The sequence below is a fragment of the Cololabis saira genome, chromosome 12 (assembly GCF_033807715.1).
Source record: "Cololabis saira isolate AMF1-May2022 chromosome 12, fColSai1.1, whole genome shotgun sequence".
NCBI classification, from domain to species: Eukaryota; Metazoa; Chordata; class Actinopteri; order Beloniformes; family Belonidae; genus Cololabis; species Cololabis saira.
The window spans coordinates 37,732,461-37,754,789 of NC_084598.1; the positions used below are offsets into that span (position 1 = coordinate 37,732,461).

Here is a 22,329-nt window from a genome sequence, read left to right on the forward strand (position 1 = left end):
AAAAGTGCACACATGTAAAGACTATGTAAAAAACAAAAAAATAAAATAAGAAACAGGAAATATAAATATATATACAAAAAAATAAATATAAATACACATGTGTTGAAGTAAGAAAAGTAAACTAAAGCTGCCATCACCTTTATAATTCTAATCTATGTGGAGCCTGTAATATGATGATGATGATGATGATGATGATGCTGAATTGTAATTTATCTGTAAATGTTGATGAAAATGAGGAAACAAACACACATAAGATGATGAACAAGTGTTGATGAAATGAATGATTGATCAGAGAGACAGCTGACTGATCAGATGGAGCAGCAGGAGGAAGAAGTCCTGCTTGTTAGTCTGGTCCAGACCAGGTTAGCTGCACACCAGAGATCTCCATGGTAACGTATCCAGCCCTGCTTCTGTGACAACACTGAGATTCTAACGTTTGTACCAACTGAGATATTCAAACACAACATGTTCCAGTAACAGGTTGTTTATCTGCTTGTTCAACACTTGAAACTAGTTTTACTACATGAAATATTAGACATCAGTTCATCATGTTTTTGTGTCTCTGACATTCAAACAAATGCTTCATTTTCCTTCAAACAAATGAATGAGTTGACATTTGTCCCAAAATTCCTCCTGACATGTTTGTTTGTGTGGAAACTTCAATCATTTGTCTGCACAACATGAGTTTGTCTGGATGGATCTACTGGTGGAGCTGCAGAGCTGAAGAGCTGAAGTCACTACGTCTTTATTGGAGCAGCAGCATGATGTCATGAATATTGATGAAGCTCTTTTTCACTGGTTCTGTTGGACTGTTGGAACCTGCATCCTGGTGGCTTCAGCTCACATCTTTTATTCTTTATTCAGGTTGGAGTACTGCAGGATGTCAGAGATCAGCTGTTCTTCTCTGGTCTCAACTCTGAAGTCCAACCCCTCCCATCTGAAACATCTGAAACATCTGGACCTGAGCTGGAACCACCTGCAGGATTCAGTAGTGAAACATCTGTGTGGTTTCCTGGAGAGTCCAGACTGCAGACTGGAGACTCTGAGGTCAGACATGTTTTAGTTGTGTGTTCAGATGAATGTGATGTGAAGGTTGTGTTGACACTAACCTGCAGACATCAGGCTGATCTCCTGCTGATCCACACTGACCATCTGACTGCTCTGGTTTCTTCTTCTCTGGTGTCTTTATGCAGCTTGCAGTGCTGCCGTCTGTCAAAGATCAGCTGTTCTTCTCTGGTCTCAGCTCTGAAGTCCAACCCCTCCCATCTGAAACATCTGGACCTGAGTAGGAACAACCTGCAGGCTGCAGATGTGAAGCAGCTGTCTGACCTGGTGGAGAGTCCAGACTACGAGCTGCAGACTTTCAGGTCAGTGGAGGTTGGAGTCGGTCCTGCTGCTTCCAGCAGTTTTCTACTAAATCCAGCTGATATCAAATCTAAAGATCCAGTGTTTCCAGTGAAGCTGCAGCTTCTCAGCGGCTGCTTTCCCCAGTAAAGCTGTGAGAGGAGGATGATGACAGGTTTCAGGATCAGATGATCCAGATGTTGGTTGTGGACCGGTGTTGTGCTTGTTCTCATGTGTCCAGACATAAATGTGTATTCCAGCTGACAGCCTTCCAGGATGCACAGACTGCTCCACTGCAGCTCTGAACACTCTGAAGTCCTGGATGTGCTGCATCACTGACTGACAGCTGGTGGAGGGAGTTTCTGCAAACACTCCTTTATCTCCTCTCTTCTTTCTTCTTTTTCTCTCCAGCTGGAAATGGTGAGAGTGAACAGGACGGTGTTTGTGCTGAGAGGATGAGACGTGTCCTGATGGTCCTCAGAGGTTCAAGCAGAACCAGTTTGTGTGGACAAACTCTGACTGGACCGTGATGATGATGAAGATGAAGATGAAGATGTACATAGTTTCTGAATTCCAGCGTTCTACAAACTTCTCATATATTAATTTAGTTCATGTTAAATCAAAAATTCTTTATTGTTATTATATTATTGATAAAAAACAGTACATCAAAATGTAGCCTTTAATTTGAACTTGAGTTTCTTTCAACATTGTTCCTCAAGCACTTTGTCTAAAGTCTGGATGAGTTCTAGTGTCGGAGGAGCCTACTACTGATGTACTGATGGATAAATGTCTTATGCTGCCATGGCGGAGCTGCTCAGCAGAGCAGCCATCTCCTCCACCGAGTCACGTGACTCCCCCGGTGTTTTCTTCTTATTTACATGTTTCAGTTTCATTCCAAGTTTTCCTTTGTTGTTGTTGTTGTGTTTTCAGCTTCGTCAGGTTTTTAAAGTTTCTCTCCGCGTCACTGATGAAGAGAGAGAGTGAAGAGATCCGTGGAAATAGCAGCATTTGATCATAAAACACTAAACACAAATGAACTTGAATTGGTCAATGGCTGTTCCTCAGTGTTTGTTCCAGTAAATATTGTAAATGTTTTCTGGATATTACGATGATTGTTAACACTTCAAAGAAACTCAAAATTCTTCAGTAAAACTTGGATCTTTTCTCTTGTTCAGTTTACTGTGGTTAATAAGTGTTTGTTTGTGATTAGTCTCGGTACCAGGAGCGTCACCGACCATCACAAGGCACTTTTTATTCTCTTGTTCACCATCAGCACAAATCTGACTTTTATTTCATAAGAGATCATTTCACACTCTCTTTCTTTTATTTATTGTAATACTGACATAGATTAAACTCTCATTTTACCACAAACTGCACAAAACACTTGAATATGCGTCAGATATGAAGAAAAAACAAAAAGTTTTATGAACTGAATTGAATTAAAACACGAATGTTCAACACTTGTTGATCGATAGTTGAAAAGGTTCTTGTTAATGGAGGAATGGAAGGGGGGTCTGGTAATTGGATAGTCAATTTGAATGAGGTACCATTTACTAAGTGATCTGTGGGGGTTATGACGTCCGAAACGCCTGCCAGAGTTGTCTGGTACCCTCTGTGGAGCCACGAAGACGGTTCTGATTTATTCGTGCAGAACCCAGGTAACCCCGCCTGAGGTGTTACATCAAGAATGGTCTCTGGAACCTGTGAGACAGCGCAGATAGTGAGGCTACATTTCCAAGTGCAATATACCAGAGATGTGTCTGTACCAAGTGGAGAGAGATCAAGAGATGGGTGGTGGGACTTACTCTGGTAGGTTGGGCTGCGATGACTGGAATGTGTTTGAACTGGTCGTCCCATGTTCCTCTGGTCGAGTCTTCGGCTGTGGAAGAAGAGGAAAAGGTAAACCGGGATCCGAACGTTCCTCCACTCGTTAAATGCACAACCAGCGGTTCGGAGGTTCAGAGGCGCCCTCTGAATCCACGGGAAATAGATATAGTGAAGACAAAATAAATGTAACTCGTGAAGATAATCTAACAACACGTGCTGCTCCATGAATTTACAAAGACTAAATGAAATGACACGGCTGGATTCCAGCCTCCATCTCTCCGTCCTCTGGTCCTGCTCTGACCTGCCAGGAATAACGTCTGTTTCACCCTGGCCTCTTCAGCATCAAACCAGCAGCAGCAGGGATTTCAGACCATGATCTCATCTGACCCTGGAGGGAAGTCCAGACTTCTGGAAACCAGCGATGAACAGTGATCCAACACTAGATGCTGTGTTGTCATGGAGACAAGCGAGGTAGATGATGGTCCGACTGAAGGCATCATCACAGCCGTGGAGCAGCGTTCTCCATCTCACTAGTTTGTGGTTTCCTTCTATGCATCAAAGGCAAATGGAAATAACAGGGAGTTTGCAGTTTGAAGAGATTAAGACCATTTTTCTTTTTTTATTTTCAATGATAATGTCAGTGTTTGCGATATTAATTATATTTACCTTTACTTAAATGTTTTATTCAAATGAAGCCTGTATGGCATGATGCTGCCCTCAGACAACAAACCACATATCTGGACCTCACGCTACTCCGTTAACGTGGGTTTCATGTGATAAATATCACTAGACATGTCTATGTCCAATAAAAAGAGGGATTAAAGTTCACGTGCATTCTTAATTCACGTCTCTTAATTTTAGTGGACAAGTGTCAGTTTAAGTGCTTTTGTCACTTCACTTTAAGTCAACCTACTTTTTTCATCACAGCACTTTATTTTTTCACTTTGTTGTATTTTTTATCCTGATACTCTATTTGCTATTTTATATTTCTATTTTTAACTTGACCCTTCTCTCAGTTTTAATACTTTTGTCTCTTTATTGCGTAAGTGCTGCTGAGTCCCCAAATTTCCCTCAGGATCAATAAAGTACCCGCCTGTCTTGGGTTCGAGTCACGGAGCAAATCCGTTTTATTTGGATTGGAGTTTCTGAGTTTAGAAATCCTCTAAATGCTAATATTTAATGTGTGAGCATTTCTGTCCAGAGAACTCAGAACTGAATGTATGTTTGCAACCTGTAACAGTAAAGAGAAAGTGATGTTTTAAGTGATCTGAGACATTTATAAAGTCTGAAAGAAAGTAAGTTGAGGACTGTCTAAGTCAGGGGTCACCAACCCTGGTCCTCGAGGGCCGGTGTCCTGCATGTTTTAGATGTTTCCCTGCTTTAACACACCTGATTCTAATTAATCATCGTCATCAGCTTTTCATCCAGGGCTGCACAATTCTGTTAATGACACAGTCACTTGTATCACGGTGCAATGAAGCAGGGAAACATCTAAAACCTGCAGGGACACCGGCCCTCGAGGACCAGGATTGAGGACCCCTGGTCTAAGTGCTTGTTGAAAAACAAAAAAGTGAGTTTAAAAACACAGAATAATCTGCAATGGAGTGTTGAATGTTTTAAAGAGAGCAGGGGTGTCCAAAGTCGGTCCTCGAGGGCTGCAGTGCTGCATGTTTTAGTTGTTTCCCTGCATAAACACACCTGATTCTAATTAACGGTTGTCACCAGCTTGTCATCAAAGTCTGGATAGTTCTGTTGATGACCAAGCTCCTTGTATCATGGTTTGATAAAAAAAAGGGACACATCTAAAACATGTACGACACTGGCCCTTGAGCGCCGACTTTGGACACCCCTGAACTAGAGGGCCAGAAAATAAATTGGATGATTAAAAGTTTAAATAAATGTCTCCCTCTAGTGGATAAATAAATTACCTCTTTAATATTTGTCTTGTCTCCCTATAGGGGAGATATAAAATCATTGCGTTTAAAAATCGAATCTCTGGAAATTGTTTTGGTTTTTTATTAATCCCAAAGTGGGGAAATGTTCTTGGAACGGCACGAAAGTAACAATATACACCAAAGTGAATTTAAGAATATATGAAAAATATAAACAAGTATAAAGGAACAAAATACATGTAAAATAAAACAAAATTAAAGCTGCAAGCAGCGATGAATGGACCCTCGCATGTGCAATTTTCACCAATAAAGGTCAAGGACTCAAAACTAAGTCCGATGACACCACCCACGACTCTTTATGTCAAACCATTCAAAAGTTATGGCAGAAAAGAGGAACTGTCAAATATCGACCAATCAGCTACTAGTATCACTTCCTGTTTAACGTTGAAGTTTGAAGTGGCGCCACGGCCACGCCATTTCACAAAAACTCGCAATTTTGAAAACTTTTCATCGTTAATGTCTATTGTGTATCCTGAGCGAGTTTTATGTCGAATGGACGATCCTGCTAGGAGGAGTTCGTTAAAGTATGACAAGTGAAAATGGCGTAAATTGCGCCAAAATTACACGATTAATTCAAAATGGCCGACTTCCTGTTCGGTTTCGGCCATGGCGCCAAGCGACTTTTCTTTAAGTTGCGACATGATACAGGTGTGTACCGATTTTCGTGCATGTACGTCCAACCGTATTGTGGGGGTTGAGGCACAAAGTTTTCTAGGTGGCGCTGTTGAGCCATTAGGCCACGCCCATTAATGCAAACCATTAAATATACATTTTTTTTTTAGTTTTTTTTAGTTTTGGGAACACACTTTTAATTTGTTTATGATATTTAGTATTGATTAAGTTTATTTTGGTATGTCTGTGGAGATCCATTTATCCAGGTAGAAAGTTCTTCTATTTTGGTACTTAACCATGCTTTTATTTTGAAAGCACCGGGTGAGATTACATGGGTTGGCAGACAGTGTTTCACCTGGACCTTCTCAGACATGTGGAGCTATAGGGGCCGGTGATGAGGATGATGCCGTCTTCTCCATTGTTGCAGTAAAGGTTAAATGCCAGATGAGCAATGAGGTTGTGCAAACTTACAGTGTACGCTAAAACTGTATGCTTTTTTGGATCCTGGGAGTTCAGGTACATTTTGCACCGTCAGTCTGGCAAGAAGACTGGCACTGAGAGGCAAACCAGCCAACATTTTACTGAGAACCTTGGCGCAGAAGAAAATTGTGTACTGCTGTGTTGTCTGGTGTGGAAGTGTCTGGCATGGACGATTTTATTGAGTTACCAAATGTATTACCAAACTCAAGAGACTGCCAATGTCAAGACTGAACATTCCACAGCAAGAGGATATTGCAAAATGGTCTTATCTGAGGAACATAAAACTTCACCATCTGGATTCAGAGGTTGATCTGCTCATTGGGACAGGCGCTCCTAAAGTGATGGAACCCTGGGAGCTGATTAACAGCCAGAGTGAAGGACCATACGCAGTCAGAACCAGAGTTGGCTGGGTAATTAATGGACCGCTGCACAGTGGAAACAGCAGTGGAGTCAAGACAGGCTGTTCCGTCATCACAACAAATTGTATACTGTGGAACATCTGGAAGAGATGCTCATCAGTCAATATAACCATGATGTCAGTGAAAAGACATCAGTGGAACGGTTGGAAATGTCAAGAGAAGACATTACATTTATGAAAATTGTGCAAAGTACAACAGAACTGAAAAGTGGACATTATTGCATTGATTTACCTTTCAGAGAAGATGATCCTGCCTTACCAAACAATCACTGTGTGGCAAAGCAGCGGCTTCAAGGCCTGAAGGGGAAATTTGAGAAAGATGTCAAGTACAAGGAGGAGTACACTTCATTTCTCAGTGACATGTTGGATCAAGGTTATGCTGAGATGGTACCCACGGAACAGCTGGAACAAGGTAATGGGAAAGTGTGGTACAAGTGCAAGTACCTGATAAGCATGTTGACTTCCTCAGATTTCTGTGTTGGCCCAAGGGCGACACTGACCAAGAACCAGCAGAATATCGCATGAGGGTACATTTGTTTGGAGCTGTATCATCCCCAAGTTGTGCTAATTATGCCTTGAGAAGAACTGCAGAAGATAATACATCTGATTTCCCCCCTGAAGTAATCAGTACTGTCAACCCTAACTTTTATGTAGATGACTGCCTGAAGTCCACAGCCTGGGGGGGAGATGCCATTCAACTGTTGAAGGACTTGACTGCACTCTGTTGCAAGGGAGGATTCAGTCTCCAAAAATGGGTAACAAACAGCCAGTCTGTGTTGATGTCAATCCCAAGTGACAGAGCGACAGAGATGAAAGAACTGGATTTGGACACAGATCGGCTTCCTGTTGAAGGAGCTCTTGGATTGAAAAGGTGTGTTGAGTCTGATAAGTTCATGTTCAGGACTTCAGTGCAGGAACGGCAGCAAACTAGGAGAGGATTTTTTTCTGTGGTGAGCTCGCTGTATTATCCGCTTGGATTTTTGGCTCCTTTCACCATGTCAGCCAAGTTAATGTTGCAGGAGCTCTGTAGAAGAAACCTGATGTTGGATGAGAAAATTCCCCCCTCCTTCTCCAAGCAATGGTCTGATTGGCTGAGCGATCTTCAAAAGATGAGTGCATTCACAGTTGAACGCTGTATCAAACCTCATGACTTTGGCATATTTGTGACAGCGCAAATATCTCATTTTTCTGATGCAAGTCAAGCTGGTTATGGAACAGCGTCTTACTTGATGATGGAAGATGGTGCACATGGGATTTCTTGTGGGGAAAGCCAGCGTTGCTCCCCTGAAGCAAATCACGATTCCTCGCCTGGAGCTCACAGCAGCAGTTCTCGCTGTCCGAGTGGATGCCATATTGCGAAAGGAGCTACAGTGGCAGCTGGAGAGGTCAATGTTTTGGACTGATAGCACGACCGTCCTCAAGTACATCTGTAATGAAACTAGACGTTCCCACCCACACCTTCGTTGCCAACAGAATCTCTGTTATTAAAAGGCTACAGATGTTGGTCAGTGGAAGTATGTGAGCACGAAGATCAATCCTGCAGATGAAGCATCACGTGGATTGACTGCGGTGGAGCTGCTTACGAATGGAAGATGGATTAAAGGCCTGGAGTTCCTCCATTTGTCAGAGAGTGAGTGGCCTGTGCCTGATTTTGAGCCAGCTGTGATTCCCGCTGATAAGGCAGGCCGAGACATCTGGCGATCCTCCTGCCTCTCAGGTGTCTCCCACCTGGAGGAGAAGTCATCCCTAAAACGTGCGGAAAAACGCAGGCAGCGGCATGAGCGCGCTGCAAGGACTGCTCAACCAGGTTCAACACACACCTGCCCCTTGTGTGGAAAAGTGTGCGGATCAGCAATTGGTCTGCACAGCCACAAGAGGTGGCATGAGCGCACCAAGCGCTGAACCCCCCCCCCCCCCCCCGGGAGATATGAAGTCATCATCGACAACGATGGACTGCCACAAGCATGTATGTATGTATGTATGTATGTATGTATGTATGTATGTATGTATGTATGTATGTATGTATGTATGTATGTATGTATGTATGTATGTATGTATGTATGTATGTATGTATGTATGTATGTATGTATGTATGTATGTATGTATGTATGTCATACACTAACATTGCTACTGGTATTTTGCTAAGGCAGTTGATGGTTTCGGAGATGGGACAAACAATGCCCTCCATAGCTACATTAATTGTGTGTGTAGGTGTGCGTGCCTGCGTGTGTGAGTCTACATCATAAATACAATGCAATGTAGCAGGCTGTTGTGATGATTGTGTGCCCACCATAGCTACACCATTAATAGAGTGTGTGTGTGCCTGCGTGTGTTAATCTACACACTGCAAAAACTCAAAATCTTAACAAGAATATTTGTCTTATTTCTAGTTAAAATGTCTCATTTTTAGTCAAAACAAGACTCATCACTGGAAAAAACAACAATTTTCACCTGTTTCAACTTTCAAGTAGATTCTCAATTAAAATAAGTAGAAAAAATGAGAAGTAATCAGAAGATAAATCTTGTCCCACTGGCAGATTTTTCTACTTATTTCAAGTGAAAATTTACTTGGAACAGGTGAAAATTGTCAAATAAGTAATTTTTCTGGTAATGACTCTTGTTTTAACTGTAATGGGATTTTTTGACTAAGAATTAGACATTTTAACAAGAAATAAGACAAATATTCCTGGAAAGATTTTGAGTTTTTGCAGTGCATCATAAATACAATGCAATTTGCAGGCTGTTGTGATGATGATTGTGTGTGTGCGGTCAAATAATCTTGTTACCTTCCATAGGATCCCAGCTGAATGGGAACACAATCTCCCTGATCCAGCAACACACGTACATCCCGCAGTTTTGACTTCTCCAGCTTCAGTTAGCAGCACCCAAGCATTATGCCACGCATTGTTCAAACACTGGCTAGACTCGACATTTGCTTTCAAATAAACAAAACGATCATGTTTGTATGACATGACACAACCAACTTTGTTGCTGTGCAGATATTGATTTGCCTCAGAGGCTTTCAGATTGACCATTGTGGATTGCATGAAGTAGGAGCAGATCTTGCTGTCCATTCTGCTGGGCCGTGTCGTCATGTTCTCCTCCCAGTTCTGCACTGAATTCGGGTGGAGGAGAGTAACGCCATCTCCAGTCAAAGTAGTAGAACCGTGTTCCCATGGCAAAGATAGTTGTCGACATTAGAAGCTCACGAGCAGCAAGTCTTTGCTTTAGGTTAGTATCCACGCCGCTGTGTTTATACCGGTAGACGCTGCGGAAACCACTTCTGGCGGCAATGAAATGCATTTGTGTAGGGTAATGACAGCACCCATGTTTTGGCGCGTAAAACTGTATTTGAACGCTGTGCGTCTGATGCTAGAACCAGGGTTGCCACCCGTCCCTTGAAATAAGGAATTGTTTCGTAATTGGGAATTAAAAGTTGCGTTCCGTATTGAACCAATACAGACACATATTCTGCTCTTATTTATTTATGTCATAATGCACAGGTGAAGGTCGGAAAATTTGAATATATTACAAAACTTCATTCGTAGTAAATTCAACTTAAGGTGAAACAAATATATTATTTCCCACTACATGCAAAGTGAGATATTTCAAGCCTTTATTTGTTATAATTTTGGTGATTATGTCTCAGTTTATGAAAACCCAAAATAAAAAATCTCAAAAAATTAGAATATGAAATCAATAAACAATTCATTCATCAAAATTATAACAAAGGCTTAACATATCTTGCTTTGCCTGTAATGAGACTATGTAATATACATGTATTAGTTTCACCTTTTAAGTTGAATTATTGACTTTTACACCATATTCTTCACCTGTAGGCTATATTCTACATCTTGGCTGATACATAGCATAGGAGGCTATTTCAGTTACCAGTATGGTTGGCTGTCTGTACAGTCCTACAAGTTCAATGCTATTAAAGCACTTTAAACTTCAAATCAAAGCATTTTGTTTTTCATGTAAAATAAATACATTTCTATGCATTTTAGAAGTTTTGGAGATGTCCCTTTTTTTTGGCGCCTGTGCTGCTGAAATCGGGGTGTCCCTTATTTCTATTTCTGAAAGGTGGCAACCCTAGCTGGAACTGATTTGCTGAAAACGATGATGATACTTATCAAGTGTGCTGTCACGTTTGTGTTTTCTTCATCTCAACCAAACAACACAAACACCTGCATGCCGTCATTTGACGAGCGAGTCTCTCCTTAAAGTAAATGGATTGCGCTCATATAGTTTATTTCTTTAGTTCAGTCATTTATAGGTTCTGCAAAGCGATTTAGCCTTTTTCCTATTCACCCATTCACAGCCTCTTATTTTAGACACTCATGCAATGTGACAACAACACACTGCTGATCACGTCAAGTGAAGCATCTGGTACGACGCCGACACGCGGCAGCAACTGCGGAGCTGAAGCTCCGCTCGGAGCTGCGGCCGCCCCGCTCGTGAACGAGCTCCCCGTGATTCTTAAAACACACCGCACTTAATCTTTGCCTCGCAAACAGAGGATCGCGGGTCACCACGTGTTCAACATTATATAAGGGGAATTTCAAGCTGCAGCTTCCGCTATTATGGCCATACCAGCCTGAATACTGATCTCTGATCTCGGAAGCTAAGCAGGGTCGGGCCTGGTTAGTACTTGAATGGGAGACCGCCTGGGAATACCAGGTGCTGTAAGCTTTTTCAACCAGCAGAAAACGCTAGAGCTCAATCTACCCGCACATTTTTCAACATGCTCACAGTGACCACTCACATCCAAAATCTTTTTGCACATGCTGCAGGCACTTTAACTCCACCGTTGTTGTCCAAGTTCTCATGTTTTTCCATGTATAATTTGAATATCTAGGTATTAACTGGGTTTCTGCAGTAACTGCAATCAAAAGTCATTGTAGCAAGGGCTAGTGCTACGGGGGTCACCCGACAGGACAGAGGACACAAGGTTTAGTGCAGGAACTCCTTTATTCTTCCATAGACACACGTGCACCAGCAGAACCTTCAGCAGAGACCTCTCCCAGCAAACCTCTTGCTGGTGTGCAGCTGCTCTTTATGAAGGAAAGCAGGGTGGAGCACAGTTGTGCCCAATCAGCTGAGTGGCTGCTCCTCCACCCTGCCACACACCCCCATCGCCCAACTCAGGCCGGGGACCATCCGGCCTAGACAACCTCTTGTATTAAGTGAAGATGAAGTCAACAACTGGAGGAGGAGGTTTGGATTGGAGGTTCTTGTCATTTGAATCTTACGGACTTTTACCTTCAGTCTGTAGGTAACGGGTGAATCTGCACAGTGGAAGTTTCAGGCCGAGGTTTGTATCTGGTCCTGTGGAGGACTGAGGATATGTCATGTCACATGACCCTGTCAGAGTCAAGTAAGATCAAAGGACATGATGACATCACACAACATAATGACATCACAACAGCTGACTTCATAATAGAGTAAGTTCCATTTTCATTCACAGCATCACTGGTCACACATCAGTCTTGGCACAGAGATCCCTTCAAGACAAACTAAAAAACGAGTTGAGCTACACAGTTAACAGATTTCTCTTACAAGCACTGAAGAAACAACCAGACCATATACTTTGAAACAAAGTCTTGAAACATCCCAATAATGTAATCATAGGGTTTGGAGATCATTTAAAGGTGTTGTTGTCAAAGTTCATGCATCCACAATCAGAGTTTGCACAAATTTGACCAGCATGAGAGGGTCAATTGTTGGTCATTTGTAAAATATTTTATTTTAATGTGGTCCTAATAGAGACGTTACCGTCCTCACATGCTCAGTGTCATTGGGGGAGATTGTTCTTCTCCTGAAAAGGCAGATAGTTCAGTCCGAGCATCTCTCTGTGTGTAGCGCATATTTGAATTCATACAGCTTCAACAGGTAATAACCAAGGTTAAAAGCAGTTTATCCCCCCCCATCTGGCGCCTCGGTTGGCCAGAGGGGGCATGTATAGCCCAGGACTGTTGCATGTTTTTGTTTAACTACCCAAGGGAACACAGGGAGAACATGCAAACTTCATACAGAAATGCGGGAATTGAACCCAGGACCTTCCTGCTGTGAGACAGCTGCACTACCAGCTGCGCCACAGTGCCCCACACAATAAACAGCTTTTAAAGATGCTAATTGCTACATTCATCGTCAGAATGATGGAATTTATGATACATGGACACAAAATTTGAAGAAAAGGTGAAATAGACACAACTAGATTAGTGCTGTAGTTCTTATAGTGAAGTCATTTATTGTTTTTTAGGGATAGAGATAGGGGTTGGGTTAGGGGTTTGGGGTTAGGGCTAGATGGGTCAGGGGGTTAGGAACCAGTTTAGGGTTTGTTTGCATTTCGTCTGACAAAGATTTTCAAAATAATGTCACTATTGTCATCTATAGAAGGAAAAACTAAACTAAGAACTGAACTCATTCTAATATTTCAAGCGATGTCATGCTTGAAGTCGCCTTAGCTACTTGGCTTTTATCGTAGCTAAGAGACTCGCTAATACGGCGGAAGGAGGAACTTCCACGAGTCACCCCAGCCCGAGAGGGACTTGACGGACTTCTTCAGGCTTTCAGGATGGACCAAGAACTTCCAGGACTCCCCCCAGTCCTCAAAGAGTTTGTCTTCGGGTTCTTTTTCAATCATGGGTTTGGTCGCCGAGCCACCGCCTTTCTTTGAACGCGGTTGGGTTTTAGCCAGGAGGTGGCACCCTGCCCACTTCTTGTCCGACTTCTGCTCCTTCACGATGTTGGAGAGCAGATGCTTTCTGGTTTTTGGCTTTTTGGTTAAGATCACCCGGGGGTCGCCGTGGCTCCTTCTCCCCGTCTTCTGTGGTCCGGAACCCCGCAGAAGGAGATGCGAGTTTGCCCAGAACCTGAGGTCAGCATCGGATTTGCTTAAGTTGGCACGCGTCTCCTTGTGCCTCGACCAGATTGGTGGATACCGAACGGGGTTGGGGCAAGACTCCGTCCAGGGCCCCTCCAGGTGGGGCATGGGGTTGGCAATCCTGAAGGACATACCCCATTTACATCCACGCTCATTAGCTAAGGCTTGCTGCCTTTGAGCAAGGTCACTTTGGTTGTTATCAATTGTTCCGGGTTCACTACGGCTGGATTTCGGTTTTAAAAGCGGCTCAGCACTCCAGGAAGACCTCCACTCCCTTTCGGGATATTGTTCCCTGAACATTGCATCGTCAAAAGAGCGGCTCATTTTAGCCCTGGCTCCCTCCAAGGAAAGGATCTTCTTCGGTTGTTGGATCACTGCGGATTCGTCGCCCCCCTTGTCCGGCGTGTGGTGGACGGACCTCCTCCAGGCATTCCTCCACTGACTCAGAGAGGGTTTGTCATGGTGGAACTGGGTTTCCGACACCATCCAGGAATCCTGCCAATCCAATAAGGACCAGGAATGCCCTCTTCCTTCAGCCGCTGTTCCTTGCTCAGGTTCTGACTGATGCTGAGGCACCGAGAACTTCCACGATTCCCCCCAAATCTGCTCATCAGTGGGTCCATTAGTAGGGAATTCTGGTGACTTATCCCGGTGTCGCTGGAAAGTGGACCAGTCTTGCTCCCAGAGCTCGGGTGTCTGATTCAGGGGCTGATAGGTACATTTCCACGAACCCTCTAAGAAAACGCCCATCTCACCCTCTTTGAAAGGCTCCATCGGATCGGGCCGGAATCGTCTCCTCTCCACTCTCTTTCTATGTTTTATCAACTTCCAAGAGTCCTTCCATTCCGGCAGTGGTGATACCTTCAGTAGGTCTTCTAGAAGGAGCACCTTTGAATTGGAGAGTTGCCTCCGTCCTTGAAATATCACATCATGTCTGAGTTGCTCGTAGTACGGATCGGCTTTCTCAGAGTACTCCACCTTAGGGGGTTCCCCTACCTCTTGAGGGTCTGAAACCATTTCCGTCAGCGGTGGCAAGGCCTTTAGTACCTTGTCTATCTCTTGAGACGGCTTTGAGTTGTTTTTTATCACCTGCCATGACTTGTTCCAGTCGGAATCCAGCTCAAACCCGTCGAGTTGTAGGTGCAAATCCTTGTGGGGGGTCCTGGGAGACACTATTTCATGGTGTTGTAGCTCTTTCTCCTCATGTTGATGAGGCGTTTTGAGGTTGGCTTTGGTAGCTGCTCTCCATGAACCGGCCCACTCTTGTCTGGCAGCTTGAACCTTTGAGTCCTTCCTACCATGATGGTTGACTGATCTCCAACTGTCCTCCCATTGGGAGGTCCTCTCACTTGCTTCGTCTTGCTTTTGGACTTCCGTTGAACCATCACTCAGAGCTGGGAAAGGATCCGGTTCACGTTCAGGCTTGGTGGACCGCCACGAATCCATCCACTCTGATGAAGACAAGACCTCATTGCGGCGTTGGGTTTCCACCAGTGCCGTGAAGAGTCCATCCTCGGCCGAAGTCCCCCCATCTTCTGATTTATCCCATCCCTTGATGATGTCGGATCTATCGCAGGAGGCTTGCCAGTCCTCCCCGGGGAGGGTCCAGTCTAACTCCTGGGGTTCCACCTTGATGGAGTCTGGCTTTCTCCAGAGGTGGAGGGTCTCAGGGTCGGCCATGTTGGGCTCTTCTGGGAAGGGCGTACCGGGTTCAGAGTGAGGCTGGCTGGTGCGGAACATCCAGCACTGGCCCCAGTCGGTACACGAGCCCTCCTCTGGTGGGGGGGAGGACTTGTACTTCCATGCCTTGCTCCAAACTGCCGCGGAGGGTTGAGTTTCCGCGATGGACATTAGTAGCTGTAGCCGGTTCGGACGCTTGACCTGCACCTTTTGAACCGTTGCTGGAGGGGGAGGGGGAAGGGGGGTGGCACTGGCTTTGATTTCCGATTTCCGGACAGGGGCAGTACGAGGGGTTGCGGGCACCTTGCCCTTCCAGAGGTTGTCGTCTAGCTCGAGCTCGGAGGGTTTGGGTTTCTTCGCCACCTTTTTGGGGGCTCCCATCTTGGCGTAGATACGATCAGCCCAGTCCTTGTTGATGCTGCAGGAAAACACAAACATCGGAGAACTGTTTCATGAGTTGCGTTTAAAGTAGTAAATCAAGTAGTATGTACAAATCAAGTAGTACGCACAAATCAAGTAGTACGCACAAATCAAGTAGTATACACAAATCAAGTAGTATGGACAAATCAAGTAGTACGCACAAATCAAGTAGTATACACAAATCAAGTAGTATACACAAATCAAGTAGTATGCACAAATCAAGTAGTACGCACAAATCAAGTAGTATGCACAAATCTAGTAGTAGGCATAAGTCAAGTAGTATGCACAAATCAAGTAGTACGCACAAATCAAGTAGTATGCACAAATCTAATAGTATGCATGAGTCAAGTAGTATGCACAAATCTAGTAGTATGCACAAATCAAGTAGTATGGACAAATCAAGTAGTACGCACAAATCAAGTAGTATGCACAAATCAATTAGTATGCACAAATCTAGTAGTATGCATAAGTCAAGTAGTATGCACAAATCAAGTAGTACGCACAAATCAAGTAGTATGCACAAATCAATTAGTATGCACAAATCAATTAGTATGCACCGATCAAGTAGTATGCACCAATCAAGTAGTATGCACAAATATAGTAGTATGCACAAATATAGTAGTACGGACAAATGAAATAGTATGCACAAATCAAGTAGTATGCATAAGACAAGTAGTACGCACAAATCAAATAGTATGCATAAGACAAGTAGTATGCACAAATCTAGTAGTATGCATAAGTCAAGTAGTATGCATAAGTCAAGTAGTATGCATAAGTCAAGAAGTATGCATAAGACAAGTAGTATGCACAAATCTAGTAGTATGCATAAGTCAAGTAGTATGCATAAGTCAAGTAGTATGCATAAGACAAGTAGTATGCACAAATCTAGTAGTATGCACAAATCAAGTAGTATGCATAAGACAAGTAGTACGCACAAATAAAGTAGTATGCACAAATCTAGTAGTATGGACAAATCAAATAGTATGCACAAATCAAGTAGTATGCATAAGTCAAGTAGTATGGACAAATCAAATAGTATGCACAAATCTAGTAGTATGCACAAATCTAGTAGTATGCACAAATCTAGTAGTATGCATAAGTCAAGTAGTATGCATACGTCAAGTAGTATGCACAAATAAAGTAGTATGCACAAATCAAGTAGTATGCACAAATCAAGTAGTATGGACAAATCAAATAGTATGCACAAATCATGTAGTATGTACAAATCAATACACGCAAATCAAGTAGTATTTATACGTCAAGTAGTATGCACAAATCAAGTAGTACGCACAAATCTAGTAGTATGCACAAATCTAGTAGTATGCATATGTCAAGTAGTACGCACAAATCAAGTAGTACGCACAAATCAAGTAGTACGCACAAATCAAGTAGTACGCACAAATCAAATAGTATGCACAAATCAAGTAGTATCCACAAGACAAGTAGTATGCACAAATCTAGTAGTATGCACAAATCTAGTAGTATACACAAATCAAGTAGTATGGACAAATCATGTAGTATGTACAAATCAAGTAATACACGCAAATCAAGTAGTACGCACAAATCTAGTAGTATGCATACGTCAAGTAGTATGCACAAATCAAGTAGTATGGACAAATCAAGTAGTATGCACAAATCAAGTAGTATGCACAAATCAAATAGTATGTATAAGACAAGTAGTATGCACAAATCTAGTAGTATGCACAAATCAAGTAATACACGCAAATCAAGTAGTATGCACAAATCAAGTAGTATGCACAAATCTAGTAGTATGCACAAATCAAGTAGTATGCACAAATAGTATGCATACATCAAGTAGTATGCACAAATCAAGTAGTATGGACAAATCAAGTAGTATGCACAAATCAAGTAGTATGCACAAATCAAATAGTATGCACAAATCTAGTAGTATGCATAAGACAAGTAGTATGCACAAATCAAGTAGTATGCATAAGACAAGTATGCACAAATCAAGTAGTATGCATAAGATAAGTATGCACAAATCTAGTAGTATGCATAAGTCAAATAGTATGCACAAATATGGTAGTATGCACAAATCAAGTAGCATACATAAGACAAGTAGTATGCACAAATCTAGTAGTATGCATAAGTCAAGTAGTATGCACAAATAAAGTAGTATGCACAAATCAAGTAGTATGCACAAATCAAGTAGTACGCACAAATTAAGTAGTATGCACAAATCTAGTAGTATGCATAAGTCAAGTAGTATGCACAAATAAAGTAGTATGCACAAATCAAGTAGTACGCACAAATTAAGTAGTATGCACAAATCTAGTAGTATGCATACCGGTAAGTCAAGTTGTATGCACAAGCACAAATCAAGTAGTATCTCCGATCTTTTTTTAAAGAGCATATTGCAGGTTGGAGACCCCTGTGAATCAATGTGTAGGAAAATAATGTAGGAACTGAATTTTCATTGAAATACGCATAAATATATACTACAGTGACCTCCGGAGTTGTTTTTGTGAGAGTATTTTGCTTCCGCATCTGAAAAAGTTGAACCGGAAGTGACGTGGCATAGGGGAGCGCGGTGAATTCAACAATAGGAAAAATAATGGATCTTAATGTTAGTTGAAGAGGTTGTGAATGTGTATTCACACCAATATGACGGGCCACAGCCTTATAATTACGAAACCCGTTAGGCCCCCCACGTTCTTTTGATTGACAGCTGAAACTCGCTTTTTAAAAGGCTGATTTATGGGTCCGCGTTGTACCAACGCAGACCCTATGGCGTAGGTTACGCGGCGACGCACAGAACGCTGCGTGCGCCGCGTAACCTACACCGTAGGCTACGCCGTCGATTTTACGCGGAACCATAAATCCGCCTTTATTCACTACAGCACCCGCCCGTGCTCCTGAAAGAAACTCTGAAACTCCTTAAAAATGGGTGAGTACTTGTAATCTGTCTACGTTTGTAGATTGCTTATTATCTTCTCTTTTTTCTGATTAAAAGCATCCGAAATAGCCGGGTATTTTTAAAACCGAATACTTCCCCCCCTTCGTTTATCCACATTACATCGTTGTTAAAAAAAAAAAAACCTTCCACACTTAACCGAAGATCTGCGTTTTCGACCACTTTCATAAGCACAGACCTGTAGATCATTTGGTCTTCCAGCCTCCGGGCCGCCTCTGCTGCGCCGCTTCCCCGGGATCCGCGTCTCCTCCTCGGGTAACGAGTTGGAGTTTCGCCGTGTCCGCCGCAGAGCTGCTGCGTTAATCGACGCAGCCCAGCTGCAGCCCTGCTGCGCGTCGCCGCGTACCCTACGGCGTAGGCTCCGCGTCGGTGTAACAGTGTCAAGAGCAGAGACCATTTATTTAATAAATAGCTTGGAGGACAGATGGTGGATCATCTGTAGTTCTGGGTCGCACGTTAGACGTCAGACTCAGGCGTCAGGCAGATTTGTTGTTGTTTTGGAGCATAATGTGACGTTCGAAAACGCAAAACTCCGGTTATCTCTGTCTACACCAGGTCTACACGCGTCTACATAAACGGAGTCTTCAAAAATCTTCACTTTGCCCGGAGTTTTTTTTAAACATTCGTTTATTTGCGTTTTCATGTGGATGACAGGTCCAAACGTAGGAAAATATCTTGGGTTTAGCAGATACCTGGCTACGTGTGTATGGGGTCTGCCAGTCAGATGGGGCAGCTGTGGAGACGTCTCCCTGGTGCTACGTCATATGACGTAGCATTTGTAGGAGCGTGGCTAAAATCAGCCACTTTTTCCTCTGAATAAGTGCCCTTATGTCTTGTAAAACATATTAAATCCTATATTAACTTCTCACATAGTCATTTTCACATAAGGTCAGGTATCATTTTTGAAAAAATTCTAACCTGCAATATGCTCTTTAAATCTTCGTGACATGTGTTGCTCAAATATGGCAACATAGCTCTTTTAATTAGCGCTAGTTAGCGGGGGCGGAGCCGGACACTTGACTCCTCTTCTTCTCCTCCACCGGGTGTTGCTTTTTTAATCCGCTTTAATCGCTCTCAAAGACACCCCAAATGCAGCATTCAAGGGCTTTTATATAAAGCAAAGGATTCTGGGAGATTGTCTGGTCACATCATATTTAATCTGGATAGGTTTACCGGTCTTTTCAGGGCATTCTAGGAGCTTTCTGTTCGCCTCGAGCTCCTCGGTTCCCGTTTTTTTTTTAGTAAAGGTTGTAAAAATGATTTACTTTATTGAAGTATTCATTACCCCCCCCCCCCCTAAATCTGTCCGGCTGCTCGAGCTGCCTGAGAGGTCGAAGGTTCGAGAGTTAACCGGTGACCTTTCCACAAACCAGAGGAATCAGGTTCCTGGACTTGGATGCTCATTTTTTTCTTCTTATTTTAGGGAATAAATAAGTTCAGCTGATGTTTAATCAAAATATTCAATTGAATAAATGAATCTGACAAGGAAATAAAGACTAAATTATTGTTATTTTTTAAATGATGACTTTTTTTTATTGATATTATATATTGATATTTATTGATTTTGACATTCCAGGTTTACGAATTCAATTTCATGATTGGTTATTTTGTAATGCCACGTTTACGTATTACACCTCATGACACTTATATTTTGTAATGGAATATTTATTTATTTCATGACACTTTTATTTTGTAACGAAATAAGTGTCATGAAATGTAATACGTAATGGTAGCATTTCAAAATAAAAGTCTAATGAAATGAATAAATATGTCATTATGAAATAAACTAGTTTTATTAATGAATTTTGTATTTATTTCATTGTTATTCATTTATTTAATTTAATATTTCATAATTTAACTATTTATTTATTCATTTTATTTTGAAAGAATCGGCATTCCATAGGATATAATTGGTTATACTCTCTATTTAATCCTTAATTTCACGTTTTATACTTAAAATATTCACTTATGACCAGTAAAAAAAGAGGAAGACACATTTCTCTGTCAGGTCTGGCTGATATTCGAATATGATGGGATGTCTCTCACATGTCCAGGGCACTCCGCTCCCGCCGCTCGTCCTCCAGCTGCCGCCGCTCCCAGGACTCGCGCGTGCGGATCTCCCACACGTTCTTCATGATGGCAGCGCCGTAGCCGGCCACATCGGGGGGGGGATCCGCGCTCATGGTCGGGGCTCCCGGTTCTGGTGGCGGGGGGACTCAGGGGGGGGGTTATTATGGGATGTGGGGGGAGGGGGGAGGAGACAGAAATATGATGCTGGTCTCCCCCTAACACACACACACACACACACACACACACACACACACACACACACACACACACACACACACACACACACACACACACACACACACACACACACACACACACACACACACACAATCACACACATACAGACACACCCACATACACACACACAGCCACACCAACACACACACACACACACACACACACACACACACACCAACATATACAATCACACACATACAGACACACACACAGCCACACCAACATATACACACACACACACACACACACACACACACACACACACACACACACACACATACACACCAACATATACACACACACATGCAGACACACCCACACATACAGACAGACACACCCACATATACATGATCGGCGGTCACTCGAGACGAGTATGACAGTCTTCTTCGCGGGTGGTCTACTTGTGGGTCTTCAGGTGGCCGTAGATGCCGATCCGTGACCCACATATTTTTTTGCAATGTGGATAGGGGAAAGTGGTGATGGGTTGTGGTCGTGCTGGAGCCTGTTTCTGTCTTTCCTTACGGAGTTGTCGTTTGGTTTGTGCGACACGGTGGAGTTCCTTCTCATAATGTGCTGCACCTTCTTGCACCGCTGCCCTCCAGCAGTGCCTGTTCAAGGCCATGTGCTCCCAGTCCTGAGATGTTATCAGGAATTTCTTCAGATTGTTCCTGATGTTGTCCTTAAAACGTTTCTTCTGCCCACCTGGAGCTCGCTGACCTCTGTCCAGCTGAGAGTATAGAATTTGTTTGGGGAGACAGGTGTCGGACATGCGGATGAGATGGACAGTCTATAGGAGTTGGTGCTGCATTATTAAGGTGGTGATGTTGGGCATTTTGGCTTCCTCCAGAACGCTAATGTTAGTGCGTCTGTCCTCCCATTTGATCCTGAGTATGTTTCTCAAGGTTCTCTGGTGGTGCTGTTCTAGAGCTCTGAGGTGCCTGCTGTAGGTTGTCCATGATTCTGCCCCATACAGCAAGGTGGGGAGAACCACAGCCTTGTAAAACAGGAGCTTGGTTTTGACCTGGAGATCTCGGTCTTCAAAGACTCTTTTCCGGAGTCTGGCATAAGCTCCACTTTGGAGGAGAGAAGGCTGGCTGCCGAAGTAGGGTAAGTGGTGAACATTTTCAAGCGTGGTGTTGTCCACTTTTATGGTGGGTGGAGTAGGTGGCTGGTTGGGAGGAGGCTGATGTAGCACCTGACCTTCTTGATGTTCAAGGCCAGACCCAGGGCTCTGTATGCCTTAGCAAAGGCGTTCAGGATGCCCTGGAGGTCTTCTGCAGAGTGTGCCTCGATGGCATTGTCGTACGCATACTGGAGCTCCATGACAGTGGTGTATTGAATCTTAGTTTTGGCTTTGAACCTGTTAAGGTTAAAGAGCCTGCCATCAATCCTGTACCAGATCGGAATTCCTTGTGGCAGCTCTTTGCCAATGAGGTGTAGTATGGCAGAAATGAAAAGTGAAAACAAG

The 22,329-nt window shown here is 43.1% G+C and overlaps 2 protein-coding genes and 1 pseudogene across 2 annotated transcripts in view; 2 read left to right on the forward strand and 1 right to left on the reverse strand.

Annotated features, from left to right (window-relative positions):
* Positions 1-2,496, forward strand: part of LOC133457447 (NACHT, LRR and PYD domains-containing protein 14-like) — a 74,155-nt gene extending 71,659 nt beyond the window's left edge. The window contains exons 16-18 of the mRNA XM_061736742.1: positions 865-1,047; positions 1,194-1,367; positions 1,756-2,496. Of these exons, the coding sequence (XP_061592726.1) occupies positions 865-1,047; positions 1,194-1,367; positions 1,756-1,768 (370 nt within the window). The 3' untranslated portion in view covers positions 1,769-2,496. The remainder of the gene's footprint in view (positions 1-864; positions 1,048-1,193; positions 1,368-1,755) is intronic.
* An 8,716-nt stretch (positions 2,497-11,212) lies between these two features.
* Positions 11,213-11,325, forward strand: LOC133457580 (5S ribosomal RNA; annotated as a pseudogene).
* Positions 11,326-11,585: 260 nt separating this feature from the next.
* Positions 11,586-20,744, reverse strand: LOC133457445 (uncharacterized). The gene is made up of 2 exons (XM_061736739.1): positions 20,601-20,744; positions 11,586-15,617 (listed from the first exon to the last, which is right to left on the reverse strand). The coding sequence occupies exons 1-2, from the start codon at positions 20,735-20,737 to the stop codon at positions 13,133-13,135; spliced, it is 2,622 nt and encodes an 873-aa protein (XP_061592723.1). The 5' UTR covers positions 20,738-20,744; the 3' UTR covers positions 11,586-13,132.
* Between the last annotated feature and the right edge of the window lie 1,585 nt (positions 20,745-22,329).

Coding starts and splice junctions, on each gene's coding strand:
- LOC133457445 (XM_061736739.1), bottom strand. CDS start 20,737: ATGAGCGCGGATCCCCCCCCCGATGTGGCCGGCTACGGCGCTGCCATC. Junction 15,618..20,600: donor GAGCGGAGTGCCCTGGACAT/GTGAGAGACATC, acceptor GTTTTCCTGCAG/CATCAACAAGGACTGGGCTG.